The sequence below is a fragment of the Zalophus californianus genome, chromosome 12 (genome assembly GCF_009762305.2).
Source record: "Zalophus californianus isolate mZalCal1 chromosome 12, mZalCal1.pri.v2, whole genome shotgun sequence".
In the NCBI taxonomy this organism is placed as follows: Eukaryota; Metazoa; Chordata; class Mammalia; order Carnivora; family Otariidae; genus Zalophus; species Zalophus californianus.
Genome location: NC_045606.1, coordinates 38,449,352 through 38,465,833, shown reverse-complemented (window position 1 = coordinate 38,465,833; position 16,482 = coordinate 38,449,352). Strand labels below are relative to the sequence as shown.

General features: G+C 40.3%; 2 protein-coding genes across 6 annotated transcripts in view; one reads left to right on the top strand and one right to left on the bottom strand.

The window, feature by feature from the left end:
* Positions 1-16,482, bottom strand: part of DYNC1I1 (dynein cytoplasmic 1 intermediate chain 1) — a 306,141-nt gene that overhangs the window by 13,626 nt on the left and 276,033 nt on the right. For all 5 annotated transcript variants that reach the window (XM_027574568.2, XM_027574567.2, XM_027574570.2 and 2 more), the window contains 2 exons: positions 8,690-8,830; positions 4,449-4,574 (listed from right to left, as the gene is read on the bottom strand). In XM_027574568.2, the coding sequence (XP_027430369.1) occupies positions 4,449-4,574; positions 8,690-8,830 (267 nt within the window). The remainder of the gene's footprint in view (positions 1-4,448; positions 4,575-8,689; positions 8,831-16,482) is intronic.
* Positions 12,906-14,113, top strand: LOC118356143 (L-lactate dehydrogenase B chain-like). Its single transcript, XM_035723310.1, has one exon. The coding sequence runs from the start codon at positions 12,913-12,915 to the stop codon at positions 13,915-13,917; it is 1,005 nt and encodes a 334-aa protein (XP_035579203.1). The 5' UTR covers positions 12,906-12,912; the 3' UTR covers positions 13,918-14,113.

Here is a 16,482-nt window from a genome sequence, read left to right as displayed (position 1 = left end):
TGAGTGCCAGGTCCCACAGGAAGCATGTCTACCTGGACTTGAGTGGGGACCTCTCCACTGGCAGTCACAGAAGTCTCTTATCAGGGAATTCTCAAGGATGGTGTGGCAACTGAGTGACAGAGAAAGGCTATCCCTCTCCACTCCAACTGTAGTAGGCATCATAGAGATCTTTCCCAAAACTCTATTATACCTTCGGTTAAACTTACGATATGATCAAAACAAGGGTATGGGGAGGTGAATGAGAAGAGCCAGTATGGTTTCAGCTCTATTTCTATGGGCCTCATGATGTTTATAATCTACAGCCATTGCTATTCCCATTCAACCTTTTTTTTCTTTTTTTGCCATACTTCCTTCTTTTCCCCTCCCTCCCTTTCTCCTCCCTCCCTTCCTTCCTTTCTTTTAGAGAGGGAGGTGGGGAAGGGCAGAGGGAGAGGGAGAGAGAGAGAATCTTAAGCAGCCTCCATGCCCAGCGTGGAGCCAGATACGGGGCTTGATCTCATGACCCTGAGTTCATGACCTGAGCTGAAATCAAGAGTCTGGTGCTTAACCAACGGAGCCACCTAGGCGCCCCACACTTGCAACATTTTTAGATAGTCTCAAGACATAGATAAGAAGATCCCACAGCATGTACTACATATGACCACATTTCTAAAGATTTCTCCTTTTTCCTAATGGTCTAGGGTCAAGGCCATCATTTCTCATTTCTGATTTGCATCATGAGTGGGATTAAGAGCAATACTCTTGTGGCAAGACTGGCTACTTCTCTCGCAAGTAGCAAAATGAAAATATGGGGTGCCTTGTTGAAAAAGTTCTTACCAGTTGCAAGACAGTGACAGCCAAGCAATAAAGGAAGCTCAGGGATCCTCTATGCCCCGGGCCTGTGAGATGGCGCAGCTGACACAACCATGAAGCCAGCCTCACTCCTGGAATAGGACCCTGGGGAGAGAGAACCTGCTGCCCCCCCTCTCTCCTCAAATCAACCAGGGACAAATGAACGTGAGGTCTCTTCCCACAGACAGACACCTCTTCAGTGTACTGCGGTCTCAAAGAAAATGGATCAACAAAGTATACTCTAAAAACTACCATTTACTTTCTTGTACAGATTGTGTTATTAGGCTTATTTAAAACTGTTTCATCTTCTTTCCTAGAGGGTTCCATAAAGCAAGATTTTCCATCCAAAGGCCAGCATGACCCTGGTGAGGGGTTCAGTTTTAATTGGGACCAGAGGACCAATTCTGAATACAGATAATGGTAGCACAGTCTCCTGGCAATTTGATCCTCAAGGCCATCTTTTTTCTTTTATATTTTCTCCTTTTTAAATCACTTCCTGCTCAAACCCCTTCCCTCTCGTCAGCCATGCACCAGTCTTAGATTTGACCTCCAATTCTAAATGGGGCCAGCTTGCTGTGAAGGCACTCTGGCTGGCTTTCTGCAGTTCAGGTGATTCGGAAGGCTGAGGAGGCACTGTTTAGAGGGCGCCTTCTCCTCTAAGTACAGCTATGCTCTGTCAGTCCTAGGCTGGTGAACGAGACAGCAGTAATTACAATAATGGCGGCACTTGCCCACGAAGTGAGCTACCATCTCTCGGAAGTGGGCTTCAGCTAAGCTCCGCTTCCCTTTATGTACATGGAGACTCTACACAGAGTTCGCCTTGAGAGATTTAAAATAGGTTATATAGATGAGCAAAGAGGAAAGAGCCTCTCCCCTTTACCTTTCCCCAGAAATAAATACGAACTAAATTTGTAAATACCTTACAAAAGTACTTAGGGGAAAAAAACAAACCATAGTTAAGACAAAATTATCTTGTTAAGTCTGAGTTTTTCTGAGCTATAGATGCCTTTGTTTATGACGAAACCATACAGAAAGAACTGTTAAATGTACAAGCCTATCCTGATTTTTCGGCCATTCAGGAAAGGGCTAGAAGATTATATAATATTACCTACTCTCAATAAAATAGTATATCTTTTTTTGCCGGGTAGTGAATTTGTAGGGATAAACAACCCTACAAATCGTTTGGCCTATTATTGGCACAGAGATTTTTCTATAGCCTGTCGAGACTCCAGACAATAGACCAGACTGGCCTATAGCTACAGACATTTCTATAGTCTGTAATATCACTTAGAAAAGTAAGAGCAATGATACGAAAATGAAAACCAGGCTGACCTGCCACTACAATAGTAGAAATATGAGCATAACAACACTTCACAATTTAGGAATGATGATAGCAACCTAGAAAGAAGTTGTAGCAGCCGCAGAGCAGCCAAAGCAACTTTTGCAAAATCATATATCCTAAAATATGAGTCATATTCAAGTAATTCTGCCCACAGGCTATAAAATCACTTTATTACAGAAAATTCTGCATATACATCATATCCTGTTTTCTCATATGTTATAACATATATATATATGTATATATATACACATATATAGATTTGTTATCTGTATGTAACAGAGCCCAGAGTACTGCCTACATCCAGGGTGTTTTATATATATATATATATATATATATATATATATATATATATATATATATATATATATATATATATATAGTACCTGTGGTCAACATACAGGCTTTCAAAACGCCTTTCTTGAAATAAACCAGATTGTTAAACTATTCTACTTTTCATCCCTCTTGGACAAAACAGTTAATGCTGCATATGATCTTAAGAGAGTTAAGGGACATTATGTATAATAAGAAAGGGAGGTGGAGAAAAGAGTTTAAATTTCATCTATTTTTCTGCCATTTCATCTCTGAGCATGTCTCCACATCTATTTTTCTCCCACAATTACACTTGTTATAAACAAAAAAAAAGAAAGAAAAAAATAAACCTTTTTTTTTAAATTCCTCTTCGCTAGCTTTTTAATTTTTTAGTAAATGAACTTAATGAGGAGTATTTGTTTTTGTTGTTGCTTAGGTTTATCTTGATGGAGACAATGAAAAAGATGCATTGACTATAAAGAATAATCTTTGAAGAAAATATTGCTGTAAAACCATAGGCAATATTTTTGATTCAGAGGGTATTCTCTTTCCCAAAGACTCCAAACTACGTCAATAGTCACCATACCATTTGCATCTTCACCACTGGGGATGAATATTAACCAAGTCTTTGTTGCTGTCGGGATGACTCAGCTTGTGGCATCAGGAGTAGTTAAGGGGGTGTCTAATGAACTAGATAACATGCAGGAAAACAGATTTTCCTGTATTTTTCTTAGGGTCGTACATCCCCAAATAGAAACCTCCCATCTATAAAGTCCTTCAGTTTCTCTTTCTGGCTGAATTAAGAGCAAGACCACCACCACCACCACCTAATTTGTTTCAACATAATCGACTCCACCATACTGCAATATATAATGTATCATCAAAGGTTCCGGTGTAGAACAAACCATCTGGGATGGCCAAATTTACAGAATGCGGACCAAGGAAACCATACAGAACCCTTCTTGGTACGATCAGCTAAGCCCCTCCACCAGGCAGGCACAGAGTACTGCCTACGTCCAGGGTGTTCTACATACAAATGTGGTATATTTCCTCCCTGGAATGCAAATTCTAGATTCATATTACACCAGAATAGCATTACACAACACTGTTGTTTTGTTTTGCTTGAAAGTTCAATATTTCTTTGTCTTTAAGGAAAAAATTCTTTAACCTCATTGCAGATGAAGGTTTTTGTCAACACTTTCCGATTTAGTAAAAATAAACAGATGCATTTAAGTACAACTGATTGGTAATGTAATATTAAAGAGATTTATCTGAAATGAAAAATACAGATTTTTCCCGTTTGATATGTGCCATAATATTCAGGAATACTTCATTTATCATGTAATAAGATATACTGGAGTTATATATTCCATATAGTAACTTTAGATATCATGAAAATGGTACCAATTTCTGATTCTCTTCAGCCACTTTAGTATATGCACTGCCGAAGGGAGCATAACCTCAGCCTCTTTAACTGGCTACATTTTAACTGAAGAGTAATAGTATACATTTTAACTGAACATGATGAAAACCTGACTTTGTTTGTTTGTTCAACAAGTTCCCAATCCAATGCTAGCATAATGAATGTGACAAACTCATTTCATTCTCATAAAATTGGTAGGAAGTGCCATGCTTCCTCACAGGATAGCTGGGAATTCGACAGCACTCTGAAAGAGCCTGGATCATTAACTACAGTGTCCTGTGTGTGGAGACAGAAGACCAAATTAGGCCCTAAGGAGGTCTTACCAAACTCCCGCTGAAGTCAATGGCAATTTGAAAACGCACTCAAGCGGGCTCTTGTGGCCCACAGGTCTTGTTGATAATTTCACTAGGTCTTTAAACTAGACATACAAGTAAAAAAAAAAGAAAAAGAAAGAAAGAAAGAAAGAAAAGAAAAACCCAAAAAACAAACACACACACACACAACCAAAAACACCCAAACCCACAAACCAAAAAATACGGGTACCTCTCCAACGTCGTAGATCCAAATCCGGCCTTCTGAGTCTCCAACGGCAACTTCTTTGCCAGCTTGAGCCCAACGCACACGGTTTAGGGCAGAAGCCCCCTCAATGGCCACACTTGCTGTTGGAACCTGTCACAGGGGTTACAACAGCAACAGAGAATCTCTGAATATGAATTTAGATATACAAATTCACAATGATACGTTTAACTGGGTGAGTCACTGCTGCCTTCACGTGCATGAAGTAATATACATCCCTTGTGCAGGGGTAAAAGGATTCATTGTTCTTAAATCATATGCTCCACTGAATTAAGGGGTAGAGAGGAGACACTTTAACAAAAAAAGAAAAGCGGGAGAGTCTTTTTCCACAGTCAATGGGCAGTGAGTGACAAATATTTCTCCGGATTATGCAGGGTGTACATCCAACATACAAACACAGCACCTAAATATGATACTTCTCGATCGGGTCATGATTTATGGATTGATGGAGAGAGAGATTTCAGGATTTACCAAGATTAAAGATACTATAAAAGGCAGGAAGGGGGGTTTATGGTGGAATAAAGGTCATATTAGTGTGTGTCTTCTGGGAAAAAATAGGTTTTGATCCCTCAAAACCTCATCGGGGAGGGGATGATTAGAAGAAGAAAAAAATGCAGGTGGCAAAACTTCCAAAAGCTCGAATTCTCTTTTTTTTTTTTTTTTTTCTGTTTTCCCCCTTCCTGTCAGTAGCAGGGTGGGCGAAGCACTAACTTTGGAAATGCCCCCAAGGTGATGTCCTGAGGGACTGCAACACCTGTTTGTAGAAGAAGTCTCCTCCGGTCTCCTTCAGTCAACACTGCAATCTGCCAATGTGCGGAATCACTATCATACTTACTATTAAAATGACCCAGAGGTGCTGAAGAGGAACCTGCAGAATTTGTTACAAGAACCCTCGTGTTGGGAAAAGATGTTTGTGGGTCTCCCCCTCCTCTATCCACAGTGGTGTAAACTCTGGTCTTTAGGTTTGGAGGTTTATAACTGATAGGAAGATCAGATCTCTGAGCCTTCTACAAGAATGCTGACTAGGAAATGACAAGAGGCCATTAAAAAAGGAAAGAGTAAATCTCGAAACAAAAAGAAAAAAAAAATACAGTGAGAAGCGGGTCCTAAAGACCATCTCATGCCACTGTTGAAGACCTGGATCTACTGGACAGGTCATTCAGGATGGGAACCCAACATGGATGTGCCTTAGCTCTCCGGGCATTCTGCGCGTCAAGGAACTGAAACCATCTGTTTATAGGAGATTATTGACCCAATACCTATCTTTAAAATAGCAATAAAAACTCCATCATATGTAAGAATCTATGTTTAAACTTAATCTTGAAATCAATAAAAATTCTTTTACCCGCTTAAATCACTGTATATCAGCTGTGAGCAGAAATGTAAAACAAAAGTCCCTAACTCATTTATCTTTTTAAAAAAAAATATACAATTTCGACAATAAAGGTACCTGCTGTGCAGGCTGGAGCTTGAATTTTTAACCAAACCTTTCAAAGGCCCAAACAGTGTGAATTTAGATGGGCCATAATTCTGTCAATATGCTTTACTATTAGTGTGCTATTCAGAAAACAAATCAGAGATTCAGCTACACAGTTTCAGACTTAGTTTTTAACACCATAATTTGGGGAGATTGTGCAGGATCAGACTTTACCTAACTCTGTTCGATATCAGATTTTATCAATGAATAATCCCAAAGACTGAATAAAAATTTTGACTCTTAGTATGAGTATGTTAAAAAGCTAATCACTCAAACTGATTTCTGATACATTTTAAATTATGCCTAATACATTTTAAAGAATCTTATTTATTGAGAATTAAGTATTATAGCAAACCGGGACAATTAATATTTTAACCATTTAAAAATACCTTTTCAAATATTATAAATGGTAAAAAAATGACTATCACAACCTATAGTACGTGCTAGAAAATTATCAAATGCCGAAGCAAATGATAAAATATATTTTATTTGATCCATAATGACCTTTCAAAAGTTGACGAATCTTTAGTGAAAATAATCCATATATTGAGTCCAACTTCTGTACTTTGGTTTCACAGTTATTTTCACATTTTTTTAAGGCTCATTCTAATTGCAAAACAAGGATATATACAGTATGAATTACTACACAGTGTGGAGGTCAGTGATACTGAGGTAGGTGAATATGAACTATCTTTGCATAGGAGCAATTGGGATAACTTGGTCTAAAGATACAGTCATTTCAACAACAGCAACGAATCACGCTGGGAATTCAGGTTCGTTCTCTTTCTTTTTTACACAAATCTAAATCCTAATCTGACAAGTGTTTGAAAAATCTTGTTCAACTTGATCGAAGGCAAAAATGATCTGAGAGTTTAAAAAAGGGTTCAGTTCATTACTGGATTTGAATCAGATTCGATATATCTACTGTTATTCTGAAAGCAGAATCATGTGTACCACAAAACTAAGCAGTTTGCATGCCCCGAAATGACTTTAAAAAAATGTTTAGTTATAGAACTCTTAATGTGGTTGTGCCTTGATACCTAGAGAAAGAGAAGGGGAAAATTACATTTGGCAGTGTTGACACATTGATTTCATTTTACCTAAAAAGCAGACTAAAAACAAAACAAAAAACAGTTACATAGGAAGTATTAAGGAGCGTGTAGAACCCTCACCCCACTGCAACATAGTGGGTATCACCTAAACATCACTTCCACTAGATGTGATTTCTGATATGGGGGGAGGGGGGCTTCCTAAGCCAACCTGGAAAACGTGTGTTTTTTGGTTGCTTTAAGTGAATGAGTTTATTCCAGCAGGTAGAGGCAATATGCTTTTAATCAACAGTGATGAAAGACTTTGGGAAACCATCACAACGTCGAATAATAATGCATCTTTCTATGAAAAGCAATAATGTTATGAACATTCCAACATCCAAATGACGGGCATCGCATGTATTCATGACTTTTGATCATTTTCAAAGATGCTTCATTATATAACTCTTGCCTTTGTCACATACTTCTTGTAGCCAAAAGAAAACACAGACTTAAAATATTTTCAAAAGATAACCATTTGGCAGTGGCCAAAGGTGTATGTAATTTTGCGAGATACAACGGCTCAATAGTAACACCTGAGGGATATTTCCCTGTCTGCTCCCACAAAAAATATTAGGGGAGCCTCCTCCTCATATCCTCCAGCTGTAGGCTTCCTAATTAAAAAGGCTGTGCTGCTTCCTGCTCAAAACACTTCAAAAGCCCTTTCTCTTGCTCTCCACTTGACATGTAGTTTGCTGTACTTACTCCCTTACCTGTCCCTTCTTATTTATGGAGAGCTGCCCTGAATCAGAAGCCAGGAAGTGATGAAGAGACCATTTTATTTTAGTAAATTGAAGGACATTTAATATTCATGTTTAAAAAAAAAAGAAGACACCACAAAAAAACCCCAAGTAGCTGAATTAGCACCTCAGTAATTTTAAGGGTGCGGGAAAGGGGGGAAATGCACATGGCATGATTTTTTTTAAAACATAAATATATATAGCATAATTTTTAAAACGAGTATCTCCTTACCGTTAATTCCCTTTTGAAAAAAAGTGGGCCACTTCTCACTTGGGAAGTACTCTAAATGTGACACGTTGAAATCCCACTTTTTTTTTTAAACACTAAGTTTAACGGACATGTTCAGAGTTACAAACTACTGTGAAAGTCTGCCTGTAAGTTCAATATTTTAGACAAGGATTATTAACCTCGTAAAAATCAAATGGAAGATCTAAACGTAAACAGTCAACAGAATTCTCTTATGGATTTAAAACAAAGTGTGCGAATAGCAAACACTGACAAATAACCCTTTTTAAAAACTCAATCTCACGTCAGCGTCCACAAAAGCTGGACTTTTCCAAGTGCTTGCCAATAGTTATTTCAACACCGCTCTGAAATATGCCTGTGTGTCCTTTCCCATAGGGAAAGGCAGGAACACACATCATTTTGCTCTCTGCAAAGAAGGGTCGTCAATTAATTGTCCAGGATCTGCCACGGGTTGGGGATGAAGGGAGAGGAAATGATTGGGGGCCGGTGCATCTGTCAATTCCCTTCAGAGCAGTCGAGAGTGGGGGTCGGCCGCCCAGCTGCAATTGGAGGGTCAGTCCAAAAAAGGCCGTGCCGGAGAAAGAGGGGGAGACAGAGAGAGGCCGGCTGCGCCCTCCTCCCAGCCCTCCCGCCCGGGCGCCTGCGCCGCTGCTCACCTCGGTGTCATTGTTGAGGTTCCAGAGGTCCAGGCGCCCCATCCCGTCCACGCAGGCAAAGAGCGCGGGATGCACGGGGGACCACATGACATCGTACACATAGTCTGCATTGTCTTCAAAGGAGTAGAGCGGCTTGTTGTGCTGTAAAGCAGAGAGAGCGTGAAGACTCGGTGGCGCTGCCGCTGCCTCGGGCTGTCTAGAGAGCCTAATTAAAAACTTTGCACATTCACAAAGTGTCATAAAACTGCCCGAGATGAAAGTCCTCGAAAAGGTGAACCGCAGCTTTAATGTGACTAGAACTGTCCAGTGGCATAAATAAATACCGGGGGGTGGCTGGGGGAGGGCGGGCTGGGTGGGAAGGGGGGACTCTTAAGGGGCTGGGGCCCGGGACGTGCGGGGGAGGCGGTTTCAGACACAGGCGGACGAGGCATTCCATGCAGGTGGACGCGGCCGCCCCGGAGGTCGGAATCCTCGCTAGGGTACGCTCCGCGAGTCGCGCCGTGCCGGGACCCCACCGCCGTCCGCCCGCGGGGCTCACACCCGCCGGAATGCTCTGGAAGCCCAGGCAGGCCCCGGGCCGCCCCGGACCTTTCGCACGGAAGGCAACGCCTGCCACCTCGTGGTCTTTGTCTGTAGCTGCAAGTCGGCTTCCAGGCCGACTCTGGGCCAGATTCCTACTTTTTTAGTGGTTCCTTCACGGCGGAAAGGAGAACACATGCTTTGGAGGGATTTGTAGCTCTTCTGGGAGGTTAAAAATCTCGCGGTTCTAAGACCCTTAGTTTCTCTGCCTACTCAGGTGGACTGGTGTGGCTCCATGGAGAAATCCCTGAACCTTCACAGAAGATGAACCACATTTTCTAGATCACCCAGTATTTCCAGCAGCCCTGAAATTGGTGTTTTGGGGGAATGCATTAGCACACCCCCATTGCATACAAATGCTTCCACTCCAGAGGGATACACTAAATTAAAATGGCACTCTTGATTTCCAGTGAATATTGTCACATCAAAATAGCACAGAAGTCAGACGCAAGTTTGAAAGTACACCAGAAATAAAATGTAATTGGACTTCATGAATTATTCATTCCATCTGGCTTGTCTTATTCTAATTTCTGCATAATGGCTTTACTAATCCCTGATCAATTAATGTAAAATGAAATTTAAATGATAATGAAAGCCCTAGAGATAAAAGAAATTAAGTATTCTTATATCCTTTGACAGAAATCTAAACAATGGGAGTTTTTTTCCACAATGTCTTCTTCATCCAGTCAGCTGTCTGTATTCTCTTCATGGGTTCGACTAAATGCCTGTGCAGGCCAGAGTAATAAGACCAAAAAATATAACACATAATATGAACAATCAAATCTTTTATGCACGGAATGTGCAAAGAATGTATCTGTAGGGAACAGCTCCAAATATTAGAGCAAACTCCCAAAGTGTACTGTTAGCAAAGGTAAAATGTACAGAATGCATGTGCTGAAATGGAAGTGAGAAAAATCAGTGAGAAGACAAAAACCTAGAGCAAAGGTTTGTGAAGGTAGTAACTATAAGTGATTTCTCTTTCCATGAATTCTATTGCTTTGGCATTGCTCAGAATTGAACACAATTACAATACTGGTAAAGCAACACAGATTTTAGATGGGCCACTGTGCACGAGGGGGGTAGGTAGCAGATGCGTGAGATGTGTTTTATTTGCAAAAAGTGTCTAATGGGTAATTTGAAAAAGGACATATGATATTGGGACCTCAAAAAAGAATTAAGTGGACATTAGCCTTATAGTTTTGTACTTTAATATTCTATAACTCTTTTATGCCAGAATGTTTATTATAAACCACGCTTGCAGTGTGATTTCAAGGCAAAATTATTTGCCAAATTGCTATTTACGGAGCTTCTTGCTTTCTCTAGTGCTTTGGACTAGGTGATTGTCCAGAGAATCTGAATATCCAGTGACACCTTAAAGTGGCATGATTGTATCATTATTCCTTACTGAGATACAGTAGCTGGTCCTTCACTGACCACTTCTGAATATTAAATTGTAACTCTGAGTAAAACACTATTCCCGCCCCAAATGCCTGATGTTATAGCTAGTCAGTCACTATTTGTTGAAGCACATGAGTAACACATTTTTCTTCAAGTCAAAGGGTGGAAAACACATGCTTAAAAAAGTCAATTCTTTCAGTATCCTCTTTCAATAACCCAGCTGATAGTATAACTGGGTATACGGAGGTCTAGATAGAGACACATCCAGACATACAGGAAACATATCATATCCACAGTCCTTGTTTTGATCAATTATAAAACCACCTGACCTTTAAACATTTACTAGAAAGCCGATACTATTTGATACATTAGTTCTCCCAAGAAATTATCCTGTTAATCTCTACTTTGTTTCTTTCCTCTTTTCTTTTAGTTGCTGTTTCTGTGAGAAACTTAGTCAAAACTGTCATATGTCCTGGAAACCACTTTTTAAGCATCTGGAAATAACAGCCATTGTTCATGTTACCAAAATCCAATTTTCTCATGTTTAGTAGGATTGTGTTGAAATGCTATTACTGTCTAGGTTTTCCTCCAACTTCCTCATCACCCCCGACCCTCAAGATTGAACCTCCCATTGTGAAAATCACAGGCACATTATTCTGGGTTACAGTATGTGTATGTTTAGGCGAAGGAAGAAGGGCTTAGGTTTTCAAAAGCTTTGTTTTAACCTTGATAAATTCACAGGTTGGGAAAGTCTTGGTCAGGACTGAGCCCACTGTCAGGATACCAAGCGGACTGACAGCAAGGAACCACTATTGCCAAGTATAACATTCTAAGCTCTAGGCATAGGCTAATTAATGCCCCTCTTCCATCCTTAAGCAGTGCTATTTTGAACAGTAATTGTACTTTTTTTTAGAGAAAGGAATTCTTCATTCTTTTTTATTTGGGGCTCAAAGGGTAATCTGAAAGCCCCATTAAAAATTTGGTGATGGGGATGAAGGAGGAGGGCACTTGTGATGAGCACTGGGTGATGTATGGAGGTGCTGAATCCCTGAATTGTACACCTGAAACTTACATAGCACCATATGTGAACGAGCTGGAATTAAAATAGAAACTTCAAACTGTTGTGCACAGCTACCCACGTACTGCATGTGTGACAAGTGCCAATGAAACAAAGCCACGACACCCTGTGCTTTAGACAAGTTTCCGGGGCCGTGCCCCAAACCCCCAAATATCCAGATGCAGATCAGCTTGACTTTAATGCCCTCACTTTCAAACAGCACAGAGAAGCAGGCTACCAGTCACCTCCCAGCCAGACACGAAGGGCAGTGAAGGATAAATCGTTGGGTGTCTGCTGTGCATGACTCTACACACATTGTCTAATTTAATCCGCATAAAATCTCGGTAAGGTAGACGGTATTTACAGAAAAGAAAATTATAGTTCAGGAAACTTAGGTAGCTTTCTCAAGGCCACGGAGGTTGTAAGTGGTGGAGTTGGATTTGGTTCTCTGGTTTTCCTAGCTGTTAAGCACATCCTCTGTTTGCTGGGACCACGTGGTCCTCTATGAACCACAGCAATGGTCTTCGGTCTTCATAGCACAAACAATAGCCCTGGTACCTGTTGTTTCAGTCCATTCAACTGATATTTACGAAGCACACACTGTGTAACTTGTGGGAAGGGTTAAAAAATATCATGGAATGTTTATCTCATTTCCTGAATTGATCGTTAATAATCCTGAAGATGTTACCCATACAATTCCAGGCACCCTTAGCCCCTTATGACAGTAACAGAAATCTTTTTTTCCAAAAAAACCTAGGAATAGGATGGGAATGGCCCTTTAGCCAGCAGGGATTAACAGCACGCCATGCACTAGAGAGTGTCATAAGATGAGGCTAGGAAGCAGAGATCTGCGTTCCAGTTCACCAGATGTCTACACCGCTTTGAGTGAGGGGCTGCAGTGACGTGATCTGAAAGAGGAGAACATGGGATGCATGGCCAGAAAAGGCAATAGGAGAAAGTGGACACAGACTGTAGACGTTGGTAAACTCAACCTAACATCATGGACCTCAGCTTTTTCATCTGTAAGATGGAAGGCGGGAGCAACTGACCTTAAGAGCTCCCATCGGCTTTCTTGGACTCTGTTCTACAGTAAGGATCGAATGGAATAAAGCTTGTGAAAGTTTTTCTACAAAGAGTTATTCAAAGATAAGAGTTATAATTAAAGCCATCTTCCTTCTCTCTGGGCACAATGGCAACTCTTAAGGAAAAACGGATTGCACCAGTTGCAGAAGAAGAGGCAACCATCCCAAACAATAAGATCACTGTAGTGGGTGTTGGACAAGTTGGTATGGCGTGTGCCATCAGCATTCTGGGAAAGTCTCTGGCTGATGCACTTGCCCTTGTGGATGTTTTAGAAGATAAACTCAAAGGAGAAGTGATGGATCTGCAACATGGGAGCTTATTTCTTCAGACACCTAAAATTGTAGCAGATAAAGATTACTCTGTGACTGCCAATTCTAAGATTGTGGTGGTGACTGCAGGAGTCCGCCAGCAGGAAGGAGAGAGCCGGCTCAATCTGGTGCAGAGGAATGTTAATGTCTTCAAATTCATTATTCCGCAGATAGTCAAGTACAGTCCTGATTGTATCATAATTGTGGTTTCCAACCCAGTGGATATTCTCACATATGTTACCTGGAAACTAAGTGGACTACCCAAGCACCGTGTAATTGGAAGTGGGTGTAATCTGGATTCTGCTAGATTTCGCTATCTCATGGCTGAAAAACTTGGCATTCATCCCAGCAGCTGCCATGGATGGATGTTGGGAGAACATGGCGATTCAAGTGTGGCTGTGTGGAGTGGAGTGAATGTGGCAGGCGTTTCTCTTCAGGAACTGAATCCAGAAATGGGAACAGACAACGACAGTGAAAATTGGAAGGAAGTGCATAAGATGGTTGTGGAAAGTGCCTACGAAGTCATCAAGCTAAAAGGATATACCAACTGGGCTATTGGATTAAGTGTGGCTGATCTCATTGAATCCATGTTGAAAAATCTATCCAGGATTCATCCAGTGTCAACAATGGTGAAGGGGATATATGGCATTGAGAACGAAGTCTTCCTGAGCCTTCCATGTATCCTGAACGCTCGGGGCTTAACCAGTGTGATCAACCAGAAGCTGAAGGATGAGGAGGTTGCCCAGCTCAAGAAAAGTGCAGATACCTTGTGGGACATCCAGAAAGACCTAAAAGATCTGTGACTTCTGGCTTCTAGGCTATAGAAATTTAAAACTATGATGTGATTAACTGTGAGCCTTTAGTTTTTCATCCATATACATGGATCACAGTTTGCTTTTATCTTCCTAAATATGTGAATCTGGGCTCACAAAATCAAAGCCCATGCTTGGTTTAATGCTTGCAATATGAGCCCTTGAACAAATAAAATTAACTATTGCAGTGTGAAAAAAAAAAGCCATCTTCCTTGAGGTTCTGTGAAATTCCTATCAGTGACTTTAATAAAACATTTTTTCCTTTCATAAAAATATACATCTAAAAATGTACCAGGGTGTTTTTGGTGAGAATCTGGAAATCATGAAAGTAATGATAGATGTCTTATTTGACCAACTAAAGGAGGAATAAAGAATATTAAATTTACATGAGAGAAGCAGGTAGTGAACTCTGTTCCAAAGTGAAACTGTACAACATCCATCAACGTATTACAATAAAGACTTGATTTGAGCTTTGATTTTATAAGTATACTTCTGACAATGACTAATGCATATTTTTTCCAATCAGTTAACTATAAAAGGATTTCATGAAAGATGAAATTCTATTTCTGTTGTCAGATCTATACCAAAGTCATATTTAGAGAACATAATGTTTGTTTTATTTTTCTCTATGTTATTTATTTTCCTCTCATCAGAATCTTTAGGCATCCCCAGTAGGGTTTAGAATTTTGAAGGTTGGTGAATAGGAAGATTTGTGTTAAAATGCCTCCAAACACCTCCAAACGCTGTGGTTCTTGAGGTTGTATTTGCCTCTAAATGATTAGCTTTCAAAGCAGATTTAGTAGAAATGTTTACCCAAACCATGAAAATTTCTTTTGGAGTGGAGGGGAAGTGGGGTGTGGGTGGGGGTAATACATGGGTAGGTGGGGAAGGGGCCAGAAAACTAACAGCAGAATTTCTATATTTTTTCTGACATAAAAAGAAAACAATGGGATCTTACCTTGAAACTATATCCTGTTGGGAAAAAAACAGTGACCAAAATACTAAACAATGAGTAATAAGAAAATGTCCTTCAAAAATTGTCATGTGGGTTCCTGTGAATTAAAATAAATAGCCAGCCAGTTCTTCCAGGAAACATTACAATGTGAGACCACAATATCACTTTAAAAAAAACCACCAAAGGACCCCAAAACTTCAGGCTCACACAAAAATGGATGCCTCTACCATAAAAAGAAAGTGCTTAAACAAACAAACAAACCAAAACTCACAAACCAAACCAAAAAAACCCAACTCTCTTGGCCAAAAAGAGGCGTTGTGAATTTGGTACTACCATTAGAAAACATTATTTGCAACTTAATTTGGGATCCTTCTAAAGCACAAAGTATCCTGTATTTCATCTTCCTTTCTATGGCTCACATTAAAACAATACAGAGCAGACCTAAGTGATATCTTCGCCTGTTTCTATCACAATCAGAAATTTGAAATCAGACCTAAGTACTTTGGGTGAGCTATTCTTAACAGCACATGGATAGGGCGTCGGCTTGTTTTCTGTAGGCATTAACCAAAACTATATAAGGACCTTCATTTGAATTAGTAAATTTAAAATAATTAGAAAGAAGTTTCTAGGAATCCAGGAATGTAGCATTTGCCTCTCTGTAAATGTAGAAGTTTGGCTAAATAAGTACTGAAGCCACATAAAAGGTGTTCTTTGTTGCACTACCTTCCTCTTCTGCTTATTTGCATGGAAGAATCCTCCTAATCCAGGAGGCGCCACCAATAAAGAGGATAATTATCCATATAAAAGAATGTATACATATTCACAGGTTTTGACTAGTATTTGAGTGTTTAAAGCCATGATAAAAACTACCAGCTTTGCCTAATTCATGAAAGGAATATTTCCCATTGGCATGATTTTTATGAATATCAGCTCCACCTAATGGTTCTTCTTTAAAATGGGCATTTTAGTAGCACAGATCTGTACAGAATCCAGGTGAAAACACTAAACAAACTGGGAGGCTCTCTTAACTTGCTCTCTGCATCCATCTTAGCTGCTCTGGCTCTTTTGGTATGTTCTGCCTTCTTGCCTGAGGTGCGGCAGGCAGAGGAGGTCACTGTATCGCCAAAACTAGGAGTGGCCCAGTTGGTTCCTTAGTACAACTGAGGTGGCTTGCTCTCTGGACTGGTACTCTCTCTCTGGACTGACATTTTCTCTCTGAAGGGCCATGCAGCTGTAGGAGGCAAACAGGTCCAAAGAACCCCTTCGGTTGCTGCCGCGCCAGTTCTATTTCTACTCTGGCTGAGTGGTTTCACGTCCAACATGGTAGCAGTTAGAGAAAGAAGCATTCGGCAAATGTAGATAAAAGTCAGGTTGCTCAGACACTGTATTCGAGGTAGGAGGGAAGGGAGTTGGTATTAAGGATGAGGGGGTGTAGGAGGGATGATAATGGGTTGGACCTAGAAGCAGCTAGAAGTGTGACTATGAAAAGTCTCGAAGGCTTGGAAAGTTAGAAGAATGAGCAAATAAAGTGGTATCTGCAGGCAAGGTTGTGTCTATTCATTTATTTATTACCTATGTAATGTCAAGCTGTTTAGCTGCAT